The following is a 27754-nucleotide window of genomic DNA, read 5'->3' on the forward strand; positions in this document are numbered from 1 at the left end:
CGCGTCCAAAACGCGTCCAAAACGCGTCCAAAACGCGTCCAAAACGCGTCCAAAACGCGTCCGAAACGCTTGCAAAACACATCTGAAACGCGTCCGAAACGAGTCCGAAACGCTATTTGTTATTTGTGAAAACTATTTTCTCTAAACAATATCTACCACACAAATTCTTCGGCACGCCACAAAAATTTATTTCCACCATCAAAATGCACAGCCTCAGCCTTGTGCATTTAGAAAAAAAAGTAATACAAAAATGATACAAAAACAACCACCAATTGATTTGGAAAATAAAGGTATGCTGATTATAAAATTGATAAATTATAAAGTTGTTGATTTTTCTGTCTTTTAGTGGCGATCAATTCCAGACATCATTGACTGAGTTTACAGCAGCTTCAGCCTTGAGCATTTAGAAAAAAAAATCAAAACAAGATACAAAAACTACCACCAAAGTGCAAACTGCAGACGCAGAGTATTTTTTTCTTTTTCATTTTTTTCAACTGGCCAGGCCACGTGCCCAAGGATCTTTTTTTTAAGTGTATTTTGTTTTCAAAAAAAAAAACTATTTTGTGTTTTTCCAATAAAATATTAAATAATAGTTTAAAAGAATTGTTTGTTTGTTTTGAAGATTTTTTTATTTTCAGATGAAATTAAAATATGGATTTTAGCAGTACGGATATAAACCCATGAAAGTGCTCCAAATAAGTACTTTAAAAGTACAAGTTTCAGTGCTTTTTCTGTAGGTAAAAAAGTACTGGAAAATGTACATCATCAGGACCACTTCCAGAAGTGCTTCGCTGATGCACTTTTGAAGTACATTTGTCTGTACTATTAATGGAGGGGAAATTTATTTCATCTTGCATGCAAGAAAGAGATAGCTGCTTGACGTATTCTTATATACAGAAAGTATACAACTGATTTTTTTCCCGAGCTCCTATCTTTTTTCAGTGGAAAAGAAGTACTTCTTTTACGTACATATTTCACCGGTTTTTTCTGTAGTTCTGCGTTTGCTGGGAAAACACATCTGAAACGCGTCCGAAACGCGTCCAAAACGCATCCAAAACGCGTCCTAAACGCGTTTGAAACGTTCAAAACGCGTGTGGGTGGTTAAGTTTTTTTTTTAATTGATAACACTGGTCAACAAGGTTTTTGCCACAAGAACCAAAATATACTTTCCTAGTAGGTAGTGTTGGATGTGTTGAACTCGAATCTGAAGTCAAAATTTTTTTATTGGCATCCGTTTTTTGAAATATTACCGTTAGAAAATGCCAAAAAACGTCATTTTGGCTGTTTTCGAAGTTATGTTTTTATTTGGGGTAATTCATTATGAATAAATTTGTAACGGTGCCTATATTAACTTCTAACTTCTCTGCATGCACAATCTCAGATTTTTCTGACATATTATCTGGGCCCTATTTCACCAACTACAAGTTACAAGCACAAATTTGTAACTTGTAGATCACAAGTACAAATTTGTACAATGGAATTCTGTTTCACAAAGTACAAATAAGTAATTCACAAATTTGTGATTATCGAGAAAAAAAATTACAACTAACTTTTGAAAACCACAAGTTTGTAGAATTACCGTTTCACCAAATATATTTTTTTCTTGTAAGCAACAAGTTTATCTCACAAACTTGTAAAGCTCTTTAAAGTCTAAGCGGTGACCGTTGAGTTACTTAACTCGTAACGACAGAGGTTAAAATTGGTTTCAAATGAAAACTAAGTTGATATTAAATATGAAAAAATAGGATTGCCATTTTTAAAACCTAAGCAACCCTATTTTAAACGAAAAACTGTCAAAAAACTAATACTGTCATATCTTAGTAGTTAAATCAAATAAGAAAATTTTTTAAATTCCAAACAAAATTGTAAATATATATGTATTAAGATTTTTGTATTGCTGGATTATTCTTATATTTATTATTTTATAATGACATCCATGGATTTATAGAAGTAAAACAAAGGGTAAAATAATAAAATTGTAAAGGGTGAGGAAAATAAATAAAATAATTTAAGGAATGAAGAACTACAAATATGAGAAAAAAACATCAAAAGAGAACGAATTTTTACATACTTAAGAGGCAGGTTATAGCGATCAGGAAAATTTTTTAAATAGATATTTTGTGATGTTTTCATTCGATTTGAAACACAAATGTTATACCAATTTTTAAAGCATTTGTTTTCCATTACAAATTCAAAAAAAAAAAAAAAAATATTTATTACAAATTAAAAATCGCCTTAAAAAAATATATTGCAAACAAAAAAATTTGCATTAAAAAAAATGTAATTGCAACTGAAAAATATATAAAAAATTTTTTAATCCAATTTTTTTTTTCACTATGAAATTTTTTTACTTGCAATAAACGATTTTTTTTTTTATTTCAAATGTATTTTTACAACCTTGAATAATAATAATATATAGCTTTTATTAAAATAATAATAATGGCCTTCGGGTTAAAGCCATTTTAAACACTTTAATCACGCTAAATACGGTTTTTACAAACTTGTAACAAAAATGACATACGTCTTGGCTCTTGTAGAAAATTTTCACAAATAAATAGAAACTTGTAACTTTTTTTTTTTTGGTGAAACAGAAACCCACAAGAAACTTGAAAGCTCACAAATTTGTTACTTGTAAAATACAAGTTTCGGTGAAACAGAAAATGGATTTTTTCACAAATTTAAAATTGTAGATTACAAGTACAATTTTGTGATCACAAGAAACTGGTGAAACAGAATTTCTCGATTTTTTCACAAATATTGTGAAAATTACTTGTAATTACAAATTTGTAAGTTGGTGAAATAGGGCCCTGATTGCAACATGAAGAGCTTTAATGGCACCATCTCGTTACTAAACTCTGGTTCGATGTCGTTGGAATAATATTCGAATAGACCAGTATTTGTAAACGTGATATATTTTGAGCTGACTGTTCTGGGTTGATTTTCCATTTTTCTCTAATCAAAAATACCGAAAAAAAACAGGAAAAAATCCCTCAATCTGGCATCGCTGGGTTGGGCCCTTCAGGATGGGATGGGAGTCATAATTCATTATAAACACATGTATATTAAGGGTACCCAAAACCCCTTTAGTGCGCGCTCATTATAAAAAAAAAAAAAAAAAAAAAAATAGAAGATCAGTGGTAGAAGTAGAAGATCATGTGGTAATTATAGTACTAGATCAACTCATGAGTAAACTACCACCTCCAATGGAACGGGGCTAATGTTTAATGATTTGCAAACGTTTTTTTATTCTTCTTTTTTCTTATTTTTACAAATACAAATGTAATGCTGTTTTTTATTGAAGGTACAACTCCAAGAAATTTTGTTTGTTCGTAGTCGGGGCGAGGGGCCCCTAGCTGAAGTGGGGCCCCTAGGCAGCTGCCTAGTTTGCCTTGAGGCTAATCCGGCACTGACTTTATTTAGCGATATTCTAAGAAAAATAATTTACATCTTCCTTAATTTTACCCAAATCCAGAAACTTTCAATCAAGAGCAATGACCATAAGAACCGAAGTTTTTTTGAGACATATTTGTACCGATTTTCAAGATTTTTGCCTCAAGGATAAGACGTTCAAATACAATTTAATGTTGATTTAAGCTATACCATCGTAAACCAAGTAAATCTAATTCACACGCCTCTGAACACATATAAATCATACTAAATTTTCATCATCGCCTTAAATAAATTAAACAGATTAAATCACTTGATTGAGGCCTTCCTAATTTGGTTTAATCATTGAATAATTATATATAGAAGTGACACCGATAGTTTCTAGCGCCACAGAATTTTATTTTTTTCGGCAATCAGATGTACTAAAAAATGTCCAGAGAGAATGGGGCTTGTCCTAGAAAATTATATTTCCAAAAATTTGTTTTTAAAAAAGGAAATTTCACTAATACAAACATTAGAAAACAAATATCAAATAAAAATAAAACGTATCGACATGTCGACATCCTAAATTAGAAAAAAAAAATAAGGAAATTTTACTTACACATAAAACATAAAACAAATATCAAACAAAAATAAATCTTATCGACACATCGACATCCTATAAATGAAAAAAGAAAATATGGAAATTTTACTCATACATACAAAATTACACAAATATCAAACAAAAATATTGAAAAGTTATTTGACATTATAAATGTATCCATACATTGACTTAATATATATGGACTGCTAGAAGCATATTCAGGTTGGTTCCACTTGTTTCTTCGCGATACTAGCGCCCTAAAAAAAAGCGGAGAATAAGTGCAACATTTTTGACGAAGTGCGAAAGGAACAAATATAGAAAAACAGAGAAAGCACTACCTTTTAACGACAGATGTCATTCACTAAAAGTTTCCTCTTTTCGCCGTCTAAGGTTATACCGCTAGTAGAGCTAGAAAGATGTGGAATCATTTTTTTTCAATTTTTGTATGGAAAAGTCAAACGACTAGCAGTCCATATATAGTAGGTCAATGTATCCATAGTAACTCGAAACTAAAAACAAAACATTTTTATTAACGACGAGAATTTGAACAAAATTAAATAATTATTGTTGCATATCCTAGGCACGTTATAGCTTATAGGGCATGAAAGTTACACTTATTTCAATAGTCCTATTAGCGTAGGTGACAAGGTGATTGCTCTTTACTTTTGCTCTTTGAGTTCGTATCCCCACAGAGATTGCTATTTTTTTATATTATATTTTTTTTTGGCAATATTATAAAATGCGTAACAACTAGCGCCTTTTTTTGCTGAATCGAAACTCCACCTGATAACTTTACTTCATGACAAATAAACTTATAATTAGTAAATTTTATTTTCTACGGGCCTTACCAATAATCAAATTTAAGGCTGACTTAAATATTTAACTGAATTATATATATTTCACCCTACCAATAAACAATTTAATACTCAGGTACAAGGCTAACGCTCGGCTAAATTTAATAGTTGAGTTTCATAACGAGTGCAGCTTTTAACCTGAGTTGTTTTTATACACTAGTCCAAAAAGTTAAAGGAACAAAGCAGAATTCCTGATACCTCCAACAAGTACCTATTCAATTTGATTTCTTCTACTAAGAAAGATTTGTAGAAAAAAAATTTCAAAATCGTTGGAACCTTATAAATAAATTAAAACAAAAAAAAAATCAAAAATAAAATTGGTATGCAATTTCGTAGAAATCACTATTCAACATTCAAAACTAAAATGTCAAAAAAAAATTAATTTCCGGTTTTCGAAAATTTGATTTTTCAAAAAAAAGTGTTCAATTTTTTTTATCCAAAAACTATTATTTTTCCAAATTGTCTTAGAGCCCCCGCACACTACAGACTTTCTACCGGCCGATAGTTTAGTCGGGTTGGGCTCCTAGTGTGCGCACAGGCAACCGACTAAACAGTCGGGTCGCTAGGAAACATTTTAGTTTGAAGGCAATTGTGTAGCAAAACAAACTTTTTTTTCGATCAAACAAACTTTTTGATCGGCCGATACTTAATCGTTGTAGTGTGCGCACTTTCATACATTTTGATACTAATTAAGAGACCGACTAAACTGTCGGCCGATAGAAAGTTTGTAGTGTGCGGGGGCTCTTACTGTTTTATATTTAAACTATATAAAATAAAATATCAAAAATAAAATTGGTATGCAATTTCGTAGAAATCACTATTCAACATTCAAAACTAAAATGTCAAAAAAAAATTAATTTCCGGTTTTCGAAAATTTGATTTTTCAAAAAAAAGTGTTCAATTTTTTTTATCCAAAAACTATTATTTTTCCAAATTGTCTTAGAGCCCCCGCACACTACAGACTTTCTACCGGCCGATAGTTTAGTCGGGTTGGGCTCCTAGTGTGCGCACAGGCAACCGACTAAACAGTCGGGTCGCTAGGAAACATTTTAGTTTGAAGGCAATTGTGTAGCAAAACAAACTTTTTTTTCGATCAAACAAACTTTTTGATCGGCCGATACTTAATCGTTGTAGTGTGCGCACTTTCATACATTTTGATACTAATTAAGAGACCGACTAAACTGTCGGCCGATAGAAAGTTTGTAGTGTGCGGGGGCTCTTACTGTTTTATATTTAAACTATATAAATATTTAAACTATATAAAAATTCTTTAAAATTGAATTGGCAGTTTGGCAGAAAATCAGATTTGAAAAAAAAAACGGTTCTACGGTAGGTTAATAATAATTTTAAAACATTTCCATGATTGCCCAAAAACTATTTTATAATTTTTTTAAACAAAATTACTGGTACCGTTTTCGAGAAAATAAAACATTTCCGATATTGGTATATGGCAGGTATCGTTATTTCTGGTAAAAAAAATTAGTTCTAAAAACCCCTCTGAAGAGTCTCCAAAAAATACTTCATACCAAGTTTGATGTTAATCGGTAGATCCGTTTAGCTATAGACAGACAGACTGACAGATGAACAAAAAAATCTACTATTAGTATTCTCCAATGGAACAGGGCTATAGTAATGCAATGTCTGATTGTTATCTCAACTTTTTTTTTGTGAGAATGCATAGCTTGACTATATAGTATCATGACAAAATAAAGAGCATGTAAAAGCTACATTCTTCTAGTTTTAGGATATTAGAAATAAATATTTTATTTCAAATGGTGAAATAGGAAAATCGTTGGAACTATCCAAAACCACATTTTCATACATTTGCGATCAAAATAGACCTTTTTACAGTTTTTTTTTTTTCAAATAAACTCAAATTCTTGTGAGTTTATTTCAACACTTTATTAATTATTATCGTTTAAATTTTAGATTAAAAAAAAATTAACAACAGAGAAAAGTATCCAAAAATGGTACGAAAAGATTTTTTTTTCCAAAATTTAACATTTTGTAAAAACTGCAAATTTGAACAAAGCCGTAAATCCAAAGTTCTTGTTCGCATACATAAATCATTTTAAGCAAATAATCGAGATAGTTTCGTATTGTATTAAAATATTTGAAATATGCATTAAAATACTTTTAAATAATGTGTAATATGGCCATATTGTATGAACTTGATCCTTACCTACTCTTGCATATGGGGTTTAAGAAAATAGTAAGTATATGCTACAGTGCATGCAGACAACATTTAAATAATGTGAACTACAGCTAGATATTATTACAAAAAGCACCCTAGTCAAAATTAAATAAACTCTCTATAGTTGAAGAAAAATCTTCTTGTCGTTAATAAAAACAGAAAAACAAAATCCTTTCAAATATACATAAGAATCAAACATTCAAAAATAAATGTTCAATTCAAAATATTACAAAACTTAAAAATAAATTCAATTTGAATATTACAGAAACAAAAATAAACAAACACACTTCTAACACAACACAAAACTAATACAAATACACCAAATATAAATAATATAGTAGTTGTGGTTACTTAGTAACCAAAAGTCCTTTTAAGGAATTTTTCGGCCATCGAATACACAATCCTAAAACGATTGTGGCGCTACTCTTGTAACGATTGTAGCGCCACCCCTCAAACAAAGCGGATGTTTTTTCCGGTGTCACTTCTATATATAATTATTCAATGGTTTAATTCTCATATTTTATAATTTGTTTTTATTTTTTTTTTATATATTCATGTATCAACGTAAATACACATCATCAAGAAGTTCTCCTGATTCAATTTTCACATTTCCAATGATATTTTATGAACCCTTTTATCGCGAAAAAGGATGCGTGATCCTTGTCAAATAACACAGAGTGTATTTGTATATAAACGGTGTGTGACGTGTGTCATAAATCTTTGTATCTTCAAGCAAGAGTGACAGTGTTATTATTGAAAATTATACAGTTAACCAACCGAAACCTACCTCTTAAGCTTATTAAATACATACAATCTATCTTTACTGAATACCGAATATACAAAAGGACCCAGGACTTAATTGTTGCCCTTTATATGTAGATGAGAGATATAGAGAGAGAAACAATCCTGTCAAACCGTTAAGGAATCATCTTATTACTATTATTTGTAGGTGTCACGTTTGTTTATGCAGAAATTATTTAAATTATGCGGTGATATAAGATTCGGTAATAGATCCAAAGTAATAGATCATATAAATCTACAATCTACATAATTAGGAAATAATAATTAAACTAATCCTTAGAGTGGTAGTGAGATTCTGCATGCTGCCAGCTTGCTACCAATTCAAATTAAATTTCCAGGAAGGACATACAAATTTCTGGTGAACTTCAGTAAATGTGTTTGTTTTGGAATTTGTGTTATTATCGAATGGGGCTAAATACTGTCGAACCAGATGCAATTCAAAACTAGAACGCTGCGCTGTAATGTTTATCCATTGGATTTATATTGTTTTGGTTGCATTAAGTTTAGATATTATTATTAAGGGATTACAGCTTCGAAATAGTTAAGTGAAGGCGGTTTAAACATCTGGGATGTTTTCTTCTTGATTAACATTACTACATTACATTATCAAATATAAATATACAAAATGTAATGTTGGCCCAATGCAACCTTATAAAAAAGCCAATCTAATTATCTTTTAAAGTGGTTATTGGCTAATTGGCAGTTAAATATGGTTTTTTCTAGTTTGCATTAAGAAAAAAGTTAAAATATTTTTATTAAAACCTATGTTCAACTGTTGTAACAATTATTTAATGGTAATGTTTGAAATTGTTATTCCCAAATATATTACTCAAGAATATTTTGTTTTGATTCTTAATGATCATGGATAACTTTTAAGGGTTTTTCGGTAGTAAGTTTGCAACTGTTACGAGTATAATAACATGGGTTGACAGATGAAAAACAAATATAACTTTCTTCAGAGACGTCAGATTGCCTGGATTTTAGATTTTTTGGAATCAGCATTAAAAAAATACCTTGAAATCATTTATCATATGTGCGTATAATACCATTGTCTATTTTTGCTAATTTTGAAAATTTCCATTTCGCGCTTTGACCTTGCGGACATGAAATTTTTCTAGACTTTTGATGTATGTTATAGAATGTCAAAAGGAAGGTATTGATCAAAAAAAATTTCTATTAGCATTCATTCCGAGGTTAAACCCTTATTTGACTGGATTATAAACGGATGGATGTCAAACTTGGTATGTAGCGTTATTTGGGGACTCTCCAAGAGGGTTCTTTGGAATTAACTTTTTTGGACCAAAAATAAAGGTACTTGTCATATACCGATTTTAGTAAAATTGGAGTATCTCGAAAACGGCTTCAACGATTATGTTAAAAATATTCAAATGTAAGTTTTAAGACAAGGTCTATCTTTTAATAATTTTTTTTTTTTAACCCGATTTACACCGAAACTAAGACTGCGATTTTAACGAAACTTTTTGTAAGAAAGCATTTATATAATTTTAATATAAACCAAAAATAAAATTTTGAAAAAAAAATAATTTTTGGATTAAAAAAAAAATTGAAAATTTTTTTTGAAAAGTAAAATTTTTGAAAATGGGAAATTGATTTTTTTGAAATTTTGGTTTTAGATGTTGATAAGTGATTTCTACAAAATGGCATACCAATTTTATTTTAAAACTTTTTTTTTCCAAAAAAATATTTATAAAAAATTAGTTTTTAAAAAAACGGCTGCAACGATTTTGAAATTTTTTTTTCTTAAAATGCACCTTATTATATCACTACATAATTGTTTTAGATTTCAGATTTTGTTTTATTCCTTAAAAAAAAAACGAATTTTATGTTTTTTTAAAAAATTTTTTTTGGGTTTATATAAATACCTACATTTCCCAAATTTCTATACAAAAAGTCTTTAAAATTTAAGCAATTTGAACTCCAACCGACCCAGTCGTACATTTTATTTTTTATACCACAGGTTTAAAATTGAAAATAAAATTTTTTTTATACACGTTTCATAGAAAAACAAATTTTTTTAAAGAAAAGGTGCAACAGTTATAAAAATTCTTTTTTTTTTCTTATTTGGAAAATTATAAAAACATGACATTGATAAAATTAATTTATTTAGTATTTTATGAACTAGTTGCGATAGAACTTTTTGAAGTTTTACTTCTTTTCCGGCGGTGGACTCTGGACTGTGAAAATTTACTTTTTGACAAGAACTGTCAAAAGGATTAGCAAGTAGCGCCACCTAGCTCTATTACAAGTACCAATCTTAAATAACTTAGCAGCTACATGGGCATAATTATTGCGCACATTATAATAATTAATGTTCACACGGTAGAAAGTGAATTTCTGGCCAAAAGTCCAGTATACAAATCGCGCTTTACTAAATTTTATCTCTACAATTGTAAATCGGAAATGCAAACAATTTAAAGATGATAATTTCGTTCAATTTTCTCAATTATATTTAACAATTAGATATTTCTTTATTTTTTAAATGAATTCAAAATTTGTTTAAGTTTGTGCTATTTGGTGTGCTTTTTTGTTTTTCTATATAGAGTTTTGCTCAAAAAAACGAAATCGAGACATTTGAAATCAAGACAATTTACGCATTAAAAACAACAACAACAACAACAACTTTAATTGTATAAATATTTGAAAAATCCAGATCATTATCCAGATTTTACTATTATCTCGATGAAAACAGTAGTGCCAAGATACTTTATTTTTTGTTACACAATACCCAACTAAAATTTCAGCTTCGGTTAAGATATTACAAAAGCTACATTTCAGCTTCTTTTAAACTTTAGTAAGGTTGTTGGGCATGGAAAAAGGAGAACGTTATACAAGTTTGAAACTCTTTAAGAAGTTTAAATGAAGCTTTACCGAAGCTGTGAGATTTGACAGATAGCTTCGGAAGAACTTGTATAGCTCTTTAATACATGTCTTATCGAAATTAAAAAAAAAAACAACTACAAAAACAAAAAAGAATTCTTTTTTACTTTCGGCCATCCTAGTATATTCATTAATGAAATCAAAAACTTAATCAGTTCAAATATCAGAAATGTAAAAAAAAAAATGTCTGAGCTAAGTTATTCAATGTCAAAACCAAAAAGTGTCCGAGCTAGATTATTCAATATCAAAACCAAAAATCAATTACTATACTTGGTAATTTCTGTAAAGCTTGTATAAATTCATTAAGCAGGCTTTTCCGACAACAATTTTTTTTTTCGTTTAAGTTTCTTTAACAGTATTTAAACAACTTATTAGAAGTTGTTAAACAAGTTCGAACTTCTATAAGAAATTAAATTCTGAAGCAAGCTCAATACAAGCTGTATAAAAAGTAGTATTAGTAGTAGAGATCTCAATTTATAGAAGCTGTTGTGCTAGTTGGGCCTAGCTCCTCAGATAAACTTTATAAAAATAAATTAATACTTAAATAAAAATCAACATAAATGCAACACAATTTAATTTCTTTTTTTCTTTTTCCTCGTTTTATTTCCACTCCTTTTATATCCTCACTCACCTTTTATTTCTCCTCCACTTGCGTTTGTTGATGACAAACTTTACAGTAGTCTTACAGTGTACTTCTTCCCACACTTATAGGATCGAATACCACTTTCGGCTACTGATGAGAAACTTTACAGGAGTATTTCATTGCACTTCTCATAAGTTTAATAGGAGTGAAAAAGGGGGCTTTTTTGATGATAAACAATGTTATATGAGTCTTTTAGGTGTGAAATTAGTCATGACGAGAAGCTTCTCACCATCGTTATAACATCGAAATAGTTAGTTGGGTGGCCGTCGGATGTGTGTTCCCATTATCAAAATACTATCCGATCAGACCAAATGGCAGCTAGTCTGTCCGGTAAGTTGGTCAATGTGAACCCCCCTATTATGACATTTTTTTCATAAGTTGTCAAAAAAGAAAATGAGTGCGTTCAGCACATCAAAATCTGTGTGTTTGGGTATGTTTGATTTCCTCATTTTCGATTTCGATTATAAGGCCGTGTGTGAATTGGGTTAAATATTTAACCTCTGTTAAATTTTTGACACTATTGAGGTGAATAAAAAAATTTTCAGTTGTATAGCTTATTGTTTAATATTTTTCTCTGCCTCTTTCTACCATGATACTACTCCTTTTCAATAAAAAAAAAACATCTGCCAACAAAATTTAACCTGGTCCCAGAGCCCATTAAATTTTTAACAACTTAACATTTTTATTCACCACAATAGTGTCAAAAATTTAACAGAGGTTAAGTATTTAACCCAATTCAAAAACGGCCTAAATCTTGTTTTGGGGAGATTTAAAGGCTTGGCCACACCGGAGGGTATGCGGTATAGCGGTAACGATATTTGTACTAAAAAAATTCCACACCTGAACGTTGATGTGTCAGTTTGGAAATTTTTTCATACAAGTACCCTCACCGCTACCCGCACCGCTACCGCATACCCTCCAGTGTGGCCAAGCCTTTAAGGCTTGGCCACACCGAAGGGTACATGCGGTAGCGGTACGGGTATTTGTATGAAAGAAATTCCACATCTGAACGTTGATGTGTCAGTTTAGAATTTTGTTCATACAAATACCCGTACCGCTACCGCATGTACCCTCCGGTGTGGCCAAGCCTTTATATTTGTATGGTAAATCAAGTGATTTACCCCCCTATTCTGGCAAACCTCACAAGTCACAAAAACCTCACAAGGTGATCATAACTCGATTTTGTAAAAATTTATTTCTCACAAACTTCTTACTAGCAAAAATCCAACTTGTGAGTTGTGACCTCCTTCAGAGCAGATCACAAATTCGAAAGTTTTTGTGACGCGAAAACCTCACAAAATCAAAATCAGCTCACCTTGTGAGGTCCTCATAACTTGTGAGGTTTGCCAGAATAGGGCCATTAGAGGCCGTAGGCAAATCACCCAATTTTTTAAGATTTTTTCGGAAAAATAAATTTTTTAACTCACCACAGCTGTAAACCAAAATCGAAAAAGTGAATACGGTGGCACTACGGTAGGGAAAAATTCCAAGCCGGAACAGTTCCACACGGGAAATTGTATGAAAAAAAATTCCAAACCGGTGATTTACGTCAACGTTCACGTGTGGAAAAATTCCAAGCTGGAACGGCGACGACCGACGTTTACATGAGAAACTTTTCCACACGTGAACTTTGACTTTCTGGTTTGGAATTTTTTCATACAACTACCCGTTCCCGTAGGTACGCATCTCTTTCTGGTGTCGTCATTCCATTACTACTATTTGCCAAAAGAGAAAAGTGCAAATTTACAAAGTCATTTTGTGACAAAATTTTAAACAAAGATGAAAAAAACATAAATTTGGTTTCAAACCCATTTTTATATTTTTCTTTAAACATAAAATGAAAAACAAAATACGCAGAAGTAATTCTTCACGTATGATAACCCTAGACGTTCTTCACGTGTGAACAGGCACAATAATGCACACAAAAATAATGCACATGTAGCTGCTGAGTTATCTACGCTATAGGAAAATGTCATTTTGACTTTTCCAGTAGTGTTTTTTTTTATTTGAATTTTGACATAAGATTCTTGTTTCTTGTAGTTTATTTGAAAGTACACACAAGTTGTTGTTGTTCACTCAAAACCTTCAATATAAATTGATTACATAGGCAGCTTCCCTGCAAGAATGAAAAGCCATACGGGTAATTCCATGAAAAAGTGGACACGAATTTTGAACAAATTATGCAGTCATTTTTACTTATTTTATTAGAAAATTACTATTTATAAATAGCAACATAAAAATTCAGGGAGTTTAATAATCTTAACTGGTAGACCAGAATGTGTGTCTGTGGCTTGTGTCTTGTGTCGCTGTCAAAGTTAAAAAGTATGAAATTAGTATATTGGTGCCAGAATACGTAGCTGTGGCTGTGGCAAGGAAATTCGCTGTGGTACAACGTACAAGTCGAGTCGACTTTTACTTCAAGCTACAAGCGGAATGACTTTTGACGTTTCTAATGTGGTTACTCAGTTAAAATTATTTTTTTTCAAGGCAATTGACATTTTTGTACGCCACATAATTCTGTTCATCTTTTCTACATTTTGAGCGAATTTATTTGACATCTTGTACCACGACGTTTTTCTTTGCTACAAGCGAATTTTCATTCTGTTCAACCAGTAAAGCATTTTTATAGCATAAGCTTGCCAGCAACAGAAGAATTTCACATGAAAATGACGGAAAAACAAGCAAACTGAAAATATGATGAGTCTAATAGTGACGATGACAATATCCCCTGGTGAGTGCTAAAATAAGTTAACATTTAAGCAAGCTTCGTTACACACTATTCGATTAAAACAAAACTTGAGTGAAAATGCATTTTTTTTTTACTTTTGGAACCACAAATCGCAGGTAACATGAGTTACCAAAATAATGTAACGTGAGTTACCTAAATATTTAAAAATTTTTCCTTGAAATATTGAAAAAATGTTTGGTTTTGTCACTCATATTAAAAGCTTGTAATTTTGTATGTATGGAATCTTCATTGAAAACAAATTAAGATACTTAATTTCACATAAAAACTTCATACTGTCGGACCCTTAAAATTCGTGTCCGATTTTTGTAACGTGAGTTACCATCAAACTTTTATTTTTCCCAAGTAAATGTTAAAAATAAATACAATTTTTTTAGTGAATTATGAAAGTAATAGTTATGCTCCATTCATGGATAGTAATTTCGTATCAATTTACATTAAAATTGAAAAAAAAAATTATTTATGTGTTGGAAATTTTTGTGAATGTAACGTGAGTTACCATGGAATTGCCCATACACAAACTTCTTCTAAAATCGAATTAAAATCGATCTCATTGCGTTTTACTTGTCGTAAATAATTCGCGAAGTCTGTTGTACTGAACAAAAAATCGATTCTTTTTTAATCTACATAATTATGTGAAATAAGATGTGAAATTTTTGAAGAGCCTAGTCGGCTTTCTTTAATCAGAATGGTATTGTTTTCTATTGCAATATCATTAGTCCTGAACTTATTAGGTAGGGTAGATTTGCCTATTTTCGGCCGTCTCCAGTTTCCGGCCACCTTTTGGAAAATCGTTATAGCTAGGGATTTCATAGGGTTTATTCCAAAATTTTGTTCTTATGCTGTTTTCTTATTTGTTAGAACAGCATACGAGGGAAAATTTGGAATAAACGCCTTCGAAATCACTAGTTATAACGATTTTTCGAAAGGTGGCCGGAAACTGGAGACGGCAGAAAATAGGCAACGCTACCCTATGTTATTAGAAATTAATGAATGTTATTAGAAATAAAATTTGTAGTTTTGCAAAAAAAAAAAGTGAGAAGTAAAACTTCAGTCGCGTGTACATGTGTACACACACGTTTTTTTTTTTTTAATTGTTTTTGAGAATATGACTTTTCTCAAAAACAATAAACAACAACAACTTAAATCTAACCTTTTGGTTACGTATACGCGGCAGTGAACGGGATGAAATTTAAAAGAGTTTTACAGAGTTTTTTTTGCTACATTACATTTTTCAACATTTCAGAAAGCGTGACCGAAATCTATGACGTCGAAAATGTATCAATAATGTACTCGTATAACTTCAAAAGTAATATACTATTAGAAATAAATTAATAACTTATTTCTTTTATGTTGTTTAATAGGTATTTTATTATGTCTGCTTGCTTTGGTGGTCAAACACTGACAGAACTTACAAATTTAATTTCTAGCTCTTAGCATATTAATAGTAGCATTAACTAATAATAATAATAGCGGCAATAGTAAAATATATAAAATTAAAAAAAAAATCAAGATTAAACGTTTTATTGAAGAAGAACAACCCTGAAAGTCCAATTAAAAAAATTAAAGAATAGAGTTTTCTTGAAAAATATATATTAGTTTATTTATTCGTTCCTTCTCATTCAACAGATGGAAAATCATCAAAATTACAATAAATTTTGTATTAATTATTATCTATTGACGAGGGAAGATGCAAATTTGAGTTTGTAAAATTTGTTACGATTTTTGAAACTCGTTTCAACACCCATGGATCGAATGAAATTAAGAAATTATGTTCACATTTCGTCGTATCGACACTCGTCGTCAGCATCATTGCTGAAGCACATAACAGAATCACGTTGAGTAATTGGATTATTATGATTATCAACCTTGGCATTGCCATTGAAATTTTGATGTCTCATACAGAAACGGATTGGCCGCAAACGAGACTCTCCGGTTGCCGTCACTGGTGGATGTATGACAAGTAATTCCCACTCTATCTTACGATTGGCTCCTCCCTTCAAAAATTCATTCATGGCCAATTCTTCGCCAAACCAAATGGAATGACAGGCTGGGGTCTGAGTATTGAGCCGAGCGGTCTGTGGTGCAAAATTGAATGTATCATCATTCGATCCGCCCAAGGAAAAAGCCAACAAATGACCAGCTTGGTCGGCGTTAGGGTCACGATTTCCTGCACTAGAATGAAAAACAAAAATATATATTATATTTGTTTAAAAAGATGCTAAAGCACTCTTTTCTAAATACAAATAATATTACCCATGTATGAAACCACAGAAATCCAAATAAGTTTGTATGTGTGCTGGAATACGTGCTTCCTTACTACGATCACGGCCGGTATGAGACTTTTTTATAGTTGCTTTCATATACTCGGTAACGTAAAGTGGTTGTCCTATTCTGTTAGTGTCCTTTCGTTCAATTATTTCAACGAAAGGAAAATTAGTGTCACTGTACGGTCTCATATGCCTGTGAAAACAGTACGGCTGATTGGGTTGATTGGTAGCGGCGGTACGCAAATTTTGAACCAAACGATCGAACTCCGCATGACCATGAAGCACTTGACGCTTTGTTCGTCTGCTTCCAACTTCTTTTGCAGCGATGAAGTGCAAAACACTCAGTAAAAATATCAAATTTTTATATGATATAATCATCTTTTATTGGCGATTCTTTCACCATAAACTAAAAAAAACACGTCTTTCGTTTTCAAGAATGAAAACTAATCTGAATCTTCTCTGCATTAGTGAGCTCGTATATGTACCAATCGGTTGCCTGTTATCAGTAAATATTTGACTGCTTTCATCGAGTGATTTATTTTAAAAGATTGCCTTTTCTCTTTTATGAGTATCAATTCAATATATTATTTCATCGTTGTTTCTTCTATCAATTATACATGTATACAGTTGCAACCTATTATGTTCATCGTTTTATCTTTATAATATTCTTTGTAGGTCAACTTATTTTGACCAATAGCTATATGTAAATAGAACATTTCTGTATCTGTATGTTGCCTTTGTCAAAATTCAAAGCTGTGCTGCCTATTATATTTTTACGTGTTGTGGTGTTTTGTGCAGATATACTCAAAAATTTCTGCTGGCAAATAATTCATTCAAGGTTTTCATGATAAACTAAAACATCATTGCTGGGAAAAAAACACTATATAAGAGAGCATTTTTGGAACCAAAAAAAGTAACCTATTTTGGAATGAAAACTCCAAATGGAATCATTCACGTAGACACACGTGGTAAAATTACTGGATTGAAGTGTTCCAAAGAATATCTACTTGATTGAAATTGTTGATGCGTTTACAAAATACTGACATATCTTACTCCTGCAAAAGATTTAACTTCGAAGTCGGCTTGTTCTGAACTTAGCAGTTTAATTAGTTTATTTAGTACATCTACACTTATTATTTCTGCCCAAGGTACAGTATTTATGGGTCAAAATCATGGAGGTGGGAAATTTCGATGACCGAATTCTTAAAAAATCAACTTTGTTTTATGATAAAAATTTCATGCTCAAATGTTCGCTTTAGCCATTATTTATCGGTTCATGAACGGGCAGAGCACGAAAATGTATATTTTTAAAAATTAGTACTAGAAAAACGTTCCTCGAAATGGTGGTAATCTCTTCAAAACGGCTTTAAAGGTCTAGAAATAGTATCAATGTGAATGATATATTATTATATTAAGGTAGTAGTTTCTAAATTAATCAAATATAACTTTATTTCTTGGGACAGAGACCGATTTCTACATAAAAAAATGCTTTTAGGCACGTCCGAAACAATTAAGCCAAAGTAATTTTTTCTTTTGTTTTCTTGTAACTTTTTTGATAAAAGTGTATATTACAGCCATACTTAGATAGAATACTGAGTAAAAATACCCAAAAAATGCAAAATTATGATTGTAAGACTACATTATTTATTCAGATTCTAAGAGCGTTCCCGGAAATTACGTTTTGACCTTAAATTACACGGTGTTACAAAAATGAGGTTTTAAAATATACGCGGGCGGAGACCTATCAGGTTTTGTAGAACTAGTCGCACTGAATACGAAACGGTATTTGAAAATCCCCTAACACCCCCAAAATCTGAAGTTACGGGCAAAAAAACGGTTTTTCTGACCTTCACCCATTGAAAAAATTCTAGCTTCGACAATTTTTTACTCATTTTCGATTTTTTTACAGTTTCTGATAGAAGATAAATATACCTTTTTAACAATGTATAAAACATTTAACTCGGTTAAACCACTTAGAATTTATAAGCTGTCAAAGTTCAAAAATTCAATTTTTTTTGTCATTTGCCCAACTTCGGCATCAATTTAAAGTATATGTTTTCAAAACAACATGCTATTTAAAAAATATATTCAAAAACTATATCTATTTCCCAATTAATCGAGGTATTTCTTATGAAAATCACTTCAAAAATGGCTTAGAAAAAAAAAATTTTCGATTTCAACCCAGATACAGAAATTCGAACTTTTAGGTATAGAACAAAAATGTTGTTTCGGCACGTAGTAGGATAACTTGGGCGCCAGGATTTGATAACAAGTTTTTGTAGAGGAGCTCAATACAAACATTTTTTTCTTTGGGAGGGGGGGTCTATCTCTCCCCGTTTAGGTGGGAGGGGCATTTTTCTAAAAAAAAATTATCAAAATAAAAAAAATTATTAAAAAACAACGGCAACACATGCAGAAATAAATGATACAATTTCCGAAAGGCAAAATTGTACATTTGATTCTAATTTTTAAATCAATATAATATAACCAATAGTTTTTGAAATAATCGATTTCAAAGTTAAAAATAGGCGAAAAAAAAATTTGTAAACTCATTTTATACTATTTTTGTCCAGACTGTGAATTTTAGTAAACAAAATTACTCACACAGAAAACTGCCTCAATTGATTCCTTATCAAACTGTGAAAACTATATGTTTCTATGTCTTCTAGTTTTTGAGAAAATTGAAAAATAAAAACAAATAAAAACAAAAAATATTTTGAAAAAAGAAAAATCTGATAAAATAATTTTTCAATTTTCTCAAAAACTAGAAGACATAGAAACATATAGTTTTCACAGTTCGATAAGGAATCAATTGAGGCAGTTTTCTGTGTGAGTAATTTTTTTTACTAAAATTCACAGTCTGGACAAAAATAGTATAAAATGAGTTTACAAATTTTTTTTTTCGCCTATTTTTAACTTTGAAATCGATTATTTCAAAAACTATTGGTTATATTATATTGATTTAAAAATTAGAATCAAATGTACAATTTTGCCTTTCGGAAATTGTATCATTTATTTCTGCATGTGTTGCCGTTGTTTTTTAATAATTTTTTTTATTTTGATAATTTTTTTTTAGAAAAATGCCCCTCCCACCTAAACGGGGAGAGATAGACCCCCCCTCCCAAAGAAAAAAATGTTTGTATTGAGCTCCTCTACAAAAACTTGTTATCAAATCCTGGCGCCCAAGTTATCCTACTACGTGCCGAAACAACATTTTTGTTCTATACCTAAAAGTTCGAATTTCTGTATCTGGGTTGAAATCGAAAATTTTTTTTTTCTAAGCCATTTTTGAAGTGATTTTCATAAGAAATACCTCGATTAATTGGGAAATAGATATAGTTTTTGAATATATTTTTTAAATAGCATGTTGTTTTGAAAACATATACTTTAAATTGATGCCGAAGTTGGGCAAATGACAAAAAAAAATTGAATTTTTGAACTTTGACAGCTTATAAATTCTAAGTGGTTTAACCGAGTTAAATGTTTTATACATTGTTAAAAAGGTATATTTATCTTCTATCAGAAACTGTAAAAAAATCGAAAATGAGTAAAAAATTGTCGAAGCTAGAATTTTTTCAATGGGTGAAGTTCAGAAAAACCGTTTTTTGCCCATAACTTCAGATTTTGGGGGTGTTAGGGGATTTTCAAATAGCGTTTCGTATTCAGTGCGACTAGCTCTACAAAACCTGATAGGTCTCCGCCCGCGTATTTTTTGAGTGTTACACCGTGCTATTAACACAAAGGCCATAAACAGATTGGTTGCGTCGTGGTGATGAAGTGATGATACCGATATCGAACCGATACGAGATGCGATAAATGCTGTTCAATTCAGAATGTTCTACCGAGGGGAACCGCAAACGAATACGTAAAAAGCGTACTCAGTTTTAGGGAAAATTGCGGAACGCAAATTATCCTCATTCCCGAACACGCCCATGTTTCGTTTCCTCCCGGTCCAAACTTAAAAATTGTCATTGCAGCCAACCTAAAATAAAAAACCATTCAATCATTTCATTCAGTAAAATTCATTCCATATTCTCATTCAAAGTTGTCGTCACTCATGTCAGACACCACCTCACCACACACAAGCAAGAAAGTAGTACCTACTTGAAATCAAAAAAAAAAAAAAAAAACAAAAACTTAAAACCACGAATAAAACCAAAATTGTAATTATTTGTTTGAATCAAACTAAAGAATAAAATAAATTAAACAAATCAAACAAAGGAAAAGAAAAATTCTTTTTATTAATTACAAAAGGAGAAAACAGAATACAAGTACGGCTACGCCCCAACAGATGCAGTGTACCATTTTGTTTTTGTTTCACATTTCGTATACCTATCCAAATTGGTATTCTAATTGGAATGTATCTACACTACACTCAAACACACTTTCACATATCTCACTCCCACATGTCCATAAAAAACAGGTACGAAAGAGAAAGAAACAGAATTCTTATTTACCCGTTTTGATATACATACACAAAAACAGAACAACAAAATGGTAAAATACATAAATGATGATACCGAACCGATACGAGATGCGAAATAATGCGCACACGACAAATGCAGTGTACCATTTTGTTTTCGTTTCGCATTTCGTATATCCAATCCAAATTGGTATTGGAATTGGAGTATCGTCGTTACTAGTATGTTCCGTATTTTTCGTATGTTTCGCACGTTTCGCACGTTTCGCACGTTTCGTATGTTTCGCATGTTTCGTTACTTGTTCAGTACTAGTAACGAAACATACGAGTAACGAAATTATTTGGGCAGTAACGTTTCGTTACTCGTTACTGAAGTGAATACCCGCATTTAAGTAACGAATACATACGGTTTCCTACAGCTCTATTCTTGAATGACATTTCATTCTAGTCGATTGGAAATTTTCCAACAGATATTCCAGTTGTTTTTGTTTTGTTTTTTTTTTTTTTTACTAAAATATCGAATTTTAATTTATTGAATTTACCTATTTCCGTTAAAAAAAAAAACTTTTAAAAAATTAGATACTGCACTTCTAGAGCAAATTTCTAATCGTTCAGTATATAATATATGCCCCTTTGGTTTTTGAGGGCCGCGTAGTTTGTACGTTCGCCGTTTTATTATATGATGATGATGATTATTCTACTAAATTATTCAGCTAGAGCAAGAGGAAAAATAAGTATATAACTTAAAAATTAGAAAAAAATCTTCGTGGTTTCTAAAAGATATCAAATAGTCAGCGTAACTCAACAATGGAAAATATTCAAAAATACTTGTATTGTTGGTTTGTGAAAAGAAATACAAAAATAATTTTTTTTTTAACCAAAATCTACCTACATTATTTTTATAATTTATTCTTCCAAAAAGTTTGAAAATGTATTCCTTTGAACTTGTTGAAAAATAGCTAAAAAAAAATGTAGTTAAAGCTTTCGAATTTCTTAACTCAATAAATAACACAAATCTGTTACGATAAAAGAAAAATTTTTTTTATAATAATGATTGATTGTTTGATATACAGGGTGTCCCAAAAGTAATGGATCAAACGACATATGCTGATAGGCCAACTTTAGGGCTCTCAGAATTTGGTAACTTGTTCATCCCAAATCCTTACGGTTTTCGACTTAATGCAGTTTTTGTGAAATTTCGAAAAACCCCGACTTTGCAACAGTATTTTGCTTCCTCCGTTCATTATTGATTTTTGTTTTTTACAATTCTTTCACTAAAACATTGCCTAATAATAAGAAATAATTAATTAATCAAAACATTTTTTATTTCAGAGCAACACCCTGAACAAAATTTGTATGGTGTGACACTGGTTTATTATTTTGAAAACTTGCCGTGTTATTGCAGTTTTCAAAAATGTATAAAAGTTTCCAAAGTTGAAGTTAGAACTAAAGATATTACAATTTAAAAGCAACAAAACAGGGCTTTTCAGAGAAAAAGTTTTCAGAAAAAAAATTTCAAAAGCGTTTTTTAAAAAACTATTTTTTTATAAATAATTTTTTGGAAAAAAAGTTTTAAAATAAAATTGATAAGCCATTTTGTAGAAATCCCTAATTAACATCTAAAACCAAAATTTCAAAAAAATTCAATGTCCCATTTTCGAAAATTTGATTTTCCAAAAATTATTTTTTTTTTAATTTTTTTTTTTTGGCTTATATTAAAATTATATAAATGCTTCTTCACAAAAACTTTCATTGAAATCGAATGAGCAGTTTCAGATATAATCGGATTTGAAAAAAAAAAAAACGGTTCTATGGCAGGTACCGTAAATAATGATTTTCAAAAAAAAAAAATTTCATTAGAAGATAGACCTTGTTTTAAAACTTACATTTGAATTTTTTTAACAAAATCGTTGGAGCCGTTTTTGAAAAATTTCAACTTTACTAAAATCGGTATATGACAAGTACCGTTATTTTTGGTCCAAAAAAATTAATTCCAAAAACCCCTCTGGAGAGACTCCAAAAAATGCTACATGCCAAGTTTGAAGTCAATCGGTCCATCAGTTTAGGCTGTAGCTCCTTATACAGACAGACAGACAGACAGACGGACTTCCGAGACCCACTTTTTTGGCATTCTCTACCATCGTAATGTCGTGGAAAAATTTTATCTCAACTTTTTTTTATGTACGAATGCATAACTTGATATATAGTACCTATATCGCAAGTAAAAACGAGTAAAAAATACATTATCGGTTATAATTATAAATATTATTTATTTATTAAAGTAAAGTGAAATTTGTTGTCTATCCCATGCGATCTGTACAATTCTCAAGTAAATTTCGAAATTTGACAACAATGGTGTTTCCAAACTAATTTAGTCAATTTACTCAAATTTTCGCTCAGAAAATGACGTTGCCCAAATATCTAGTCCCTTATATTTCCTGAACGTGTCCAATGATATTCTAGCGATATCCTCTCAAGGCATAAAGCATTTTACTGCTTTCTGAAAACAAACAACCAAAATGATTTATGGCGCAGAATAAAGGTCAGACATTCCTTATCAACATATCCAAAATCGACATTGGTACTTTTGCTACAAATAATATGGATTACTGTCCATAATAGTAAAAACAATTACAAATTTTAAAATACTCAAAATATAGCAATTATGAAATGAACATTTTTAATTTTAAGGTAAAGTATAAATTAATTATACGTAAAAACTCGAAAAAAATGCAGTCGTCTTTTGGCCACTTTGTCGCCAAAAGACCCTGTGAAGTATATCCGGCCAAAAACCTTATAAACATGTTACAATTGCCCATCCATTAATGGGAAAATTTTCCATTGTCCCGATAATGCAGCAACTTTGACGGCTGGCTGCCTAAAAGATTTCAAAAGTACCTTTACTGTTTCCTTGTATAATTTTATTACGTGACTTCTTTAGTTTGATAAAAATGCTCCAAAATCTTCCAGGATGAAAATGCGATAAATTAGCGCATAATTTCTGATAAGTGATTTTATTTTGGTCGGATTGTTAGAAATCAAGATAACTAGTAATTGATTGTTAATAATGGTTAATCACTTCATATCGCATTCCCAGCTTAAAATTAACTGCAGTTTATTCAAAATGCTTAATTCGATTCCATAAACATTTAAGACTGAACAGTTCCTCTTTCTAAATACTTGGGAGTACCTAAAAATAAATACTCTTCCCGACCAAATATCCCCTTCGCTTCTCCAATTCCTAATAAATAAATTACCCTGCCTTAAAAAAAAAAACTTTCAAAGCTCTTTTAATTTACCTTTTTTCATTTTTTCCTTCTTAAAGGATTTCTAACTAATTATTTTATTTATTTTATTTTGTGTATAACAAAAAAAAAGGGCCATTTTTACCATCAGTCAATCAACATCAAATTATATTTTGTTTCAACACAAAATTTACTGCTGTTCTTGACAAGAATTAATTACTCTTCCATTCCATTACACTCCTGAAAGAATATTCTGGATAGAAAGAGGAATCTTGTTGGTAAATTAAGTACCAACTCTTTATTAAGAGATGAATGTTGTTTATGGTGATGAAACCTTCTGCTTTTACTTTTACTTTGCCAAAAGGAAAAGCCACAATTTCTCTCCTTGGTTTATACATTTTTTAATAATTTTTATTAAGGAGACAATTTAAGTTACGAGGAGATTGTTAGGTATACAAAGAAGAACCAGGTGCAAAAGTGTTGTAAGGAGAAGAGAAGAAAAGAAAATTTAACATACAAATATGGGATAAAGTTGTGACACTGACAATACAATCGAATTAAAGTGTACCTGAGTATGATTTTCCTTAGAAAACTATATCAATACTATTTATTTACTTTTCTTTTTTTTTTTTTAAACTTCTTTAAGAAGACAAATTCCAGGTACAAAAATCATGAGATGACAATTCAAAAGGAAAAAGAGAACATTTTGATGTGTTGATCTTATTTTTGCTGAAGGATACAATAGAACATAAGGTCATTTTCAATATGAGCAATGACCATATGACACAACAATATGCCAGGTGAAATAAACAAATAAAAAAAAAAAAACACACAAAAAAAGGAAAAATCAGTATCAAAGGATGTCTCTAAAGAAATTCAATTTAAATGCAATTACATTTGCCAAAGGATGACTTGTCTGTCCTCTTTTGCCATGGATTTTCATGGAAGGATTGAGGGAAAATTTAAAATGAATATTAGGATAATGTATGGTATTTTTCTCTATATGGCAATGATGTTAAAATTGGATTTCAAACATATTGCTTCTGCATAGGTATTAGAGTTATAATGGATGATAGTGCCGCAAGAGCAAAATGAAAATAAAATCTGCATAAAGAGATACATTGGGATTGTCTGTGTGCATATTGGAAGTGGTTTTTATTAAACACATTGCACAAAACAGGAAGATTTGAATTTGTAAATTTAATGTTTTGTTTCTTCCGGTTATGTATACATTAGGCCGGTCCTTTTTTGCTTTTTTTCGAAAATTAGTAAAGACATCCGCTCAATCGTCTTAAAAATAAATTTAAAAAAAATCCTCTAATTTTTTTCAGATTTTTATCTATACCCCTTACTCGCCCTGTAATAAGGTGAAATTCTAGTATTTGGACTTTGCGTCTGATTTTTGGATTTTTTCCATTGTGTATTTCCTTTACCGCTTGATCGATTTTGTTCTAATTTTGCACAATTATACTTACAATAATCCTTAGTAATATTGCATTTCAAGATATTTTTAAAAATATATGCTTGAACCACAAAAAATCGAAAAGGAAATCGATTTTTTTCGTACCTATAGTATACTTTTTTTAGATTTCTCAAAACAGCTCAAGCAATTTTTTGCAAAATTCATCAACACGTTAATAGACAATGTTCAAATAATGTTCCATACTAAAAATTTTCATTAGTGTTTTAATTTCCTTGTAAAAAATATCAGAACACTATATAAATTTGCAAGGACACTAAAACACGAATGAAAGTTTTTAATATGCAACATTACTTAAACATTGTCTATTAGTTTTTAAAATTTTGTGTCAATTATTTAGTTCCAGCTTGTATTTGTAAAGTTGAAGAGCTATATCAGGAAAAGTTTTTTTCGAATAATGGACAACATATGTTAGAGTAAAGAACCCAGCTAAATTTCAAAACTTTTAAGCACATGTTAAAAGTTTAATTAAAATAATACAATTTCAAAATCTTTTAAAAAAATAAAATGCAAAAAAACAACTCTCCCGATTTTGATTAAAAAAATATTTTATTTTCGAAATTATTAACAGTAGGTACCTATTACACGGTGTAACACTCAAAATATACGCGGGTGGAGACCTATCAGGTTTTGTAGAGCTAGTCGCACTGAATACGAAGCGGTATTTGAAAATCATCTAACACCCCCAAAATCTGGAGTTACGGACAAAAAACGGTTTTTTGGACCTTCACCCATTGAACAAATTCTAGCTTCGACAATTTTTTTACCCATTTTTGATTTTTTTACAGTTTCTGATAGAAGATAAATATATGTCAAAGTTCAAAAAATTTTTTTGTCATGAGTTTAAAAAATTTTTTTTCCCCTATTTTTAACTTTGAAATCGATTATTTCAAAAACTATTGGTAATATTATATTGATTTAAAAATTAAAATCAAATGCACAATTTTGCCTTTTGGAAATGGTATCATTTATTACTGTTAGTGTTGCCGTTGTTTTTTAATAATTTTTTTTTTATTTTGATAACACTGGTCAACAAGGTTTTTGCCACAAGAACCAAAATATACTTTTCTAGTAGTTTTTGGGGTGCTGAAGTCGAATCTGAAGTCAGAAAAATTTAATTGGCCTTCATTTTTGAAATATAACCGTTAGAAAATGTCAAAAAACGTAATTTTGGCTGTTTTCGAGATTATGTTTTTATGTGGAGTAATTAATTGTGAATAAATTTGTAACGGTGCTTTTAAGAGCTAGTTTTATTCTTTCAAAAAATGTTTTAATCTTTCCAATTTCTCTTTTATTGCCCGAGATATTTAAAATTTAAGTAGCGGTCTTTGAATCAGAAACAACACTGGCCAACCAAATTACACTTTTTTTGCCACAAAAATCAAAATATACTTTTCTGAAGGTTTTTGGGTTGCTGAACTCGAATCCACAATCAGAAAAATTCTGTTAGCCTTCGTTCTCAAAATATTACCGTTATAAAATGCAAAAAAGGGTTTTTTTTATAACGGTTATATTTCAAGAACGGAGGCTAATAGAATTTTTCTGATTGTGGATTCAAGTTCAGCAACTCGAAAACCTTCAGAAAAGTATATTTTGGTTCTTGTGGCAAAAATTCTGTGACCAGTGACTTAAACTTTAGATTAAGTTTAGTTTCTCTTTGACTTATTAAATGAAACTTAAGATATCTCGAGAAATAAAAGAGATATCGGGAAAATTTAAACAGTTTTTGAAAGAAGAATATATGTTCTTATAATAACCGTTACAAATTTGTTTTTAATGAATTACCCCACATAAAAACAGAACCTCTAAAACAGCCAAAATTACGTTTTTTGACATTTTCTAACGGTAATATTTCAAAAACGAAGGCCAATCAAATTTTTCTGACTTCAGATTCGGATTCAGCACCCCAAAAACTACTAGAAAAGTATATTTTGGTTCTTGTGGCAAAAAAAAGGTTAAATTTTGTTAACCAGTGTAATTTTTGTTTAGAAAAATGCCCCTCCCACCTAAACGGGAGGAGATAGACCCCCCTCCCAAAGAAAAAAAAAATGTTTGTATTGAGCTCCTCTACAAAAACCTTTCATCAAATCTTGGCGCCCAACTTATCCTACTATGTGCCGAAACAACATTTTTGTTCTATACCTAAAAGTTCGAATTTCTGTATCTGGGTTGAAATCGAAAAATTTTTCTTTCTAAGCCAATTTTGAAGTGATTTTCATAAAAAACACCTCGA

At 30.6% G+C, this 27754-nt stretch overlaps 1 protein-coding gene across 1 annotated transcript; it reads right to left on the bottom strand.

The window, feature by feature from the left end:
• Positions 1-15815: 15815 nt before the first annotated feature.
• Positions 15816-17072, bottom strand: LOC129916327 (uncharacterized). Its single transcript, XM_055996191.1, has 2 exons — positions 16363-17072; positions 15816-16281 (listed from the first exon to the last, which is right to left on the bottom strand). Exons 1-2 carry the CDS (start codon positions 16752-16754, stop codon positions 15882-15884), a joined length of 792 nt encoding a protein of 263 aa, XP_055852166.1. The 5' UTR covers positions 16755-17072; the 3' UTR covers positions 15816-15881.
• Positions 17073-27754: the final 10682 nt, after the last annotated feature.

Source organism: Episyrphus balteatus, chromosome 3 (genome assembly GCF_945859705.1).
Source record: "Episyrphus balteatus chromosome 3, idEpiBalt1.1, whole genome shotgun sequence".
NCBI lineage: Eukaryota > Metazoa > Arthropoda > Insecta > Diptera > Syrphidae > Episyrphus > Episyrphus balteatus.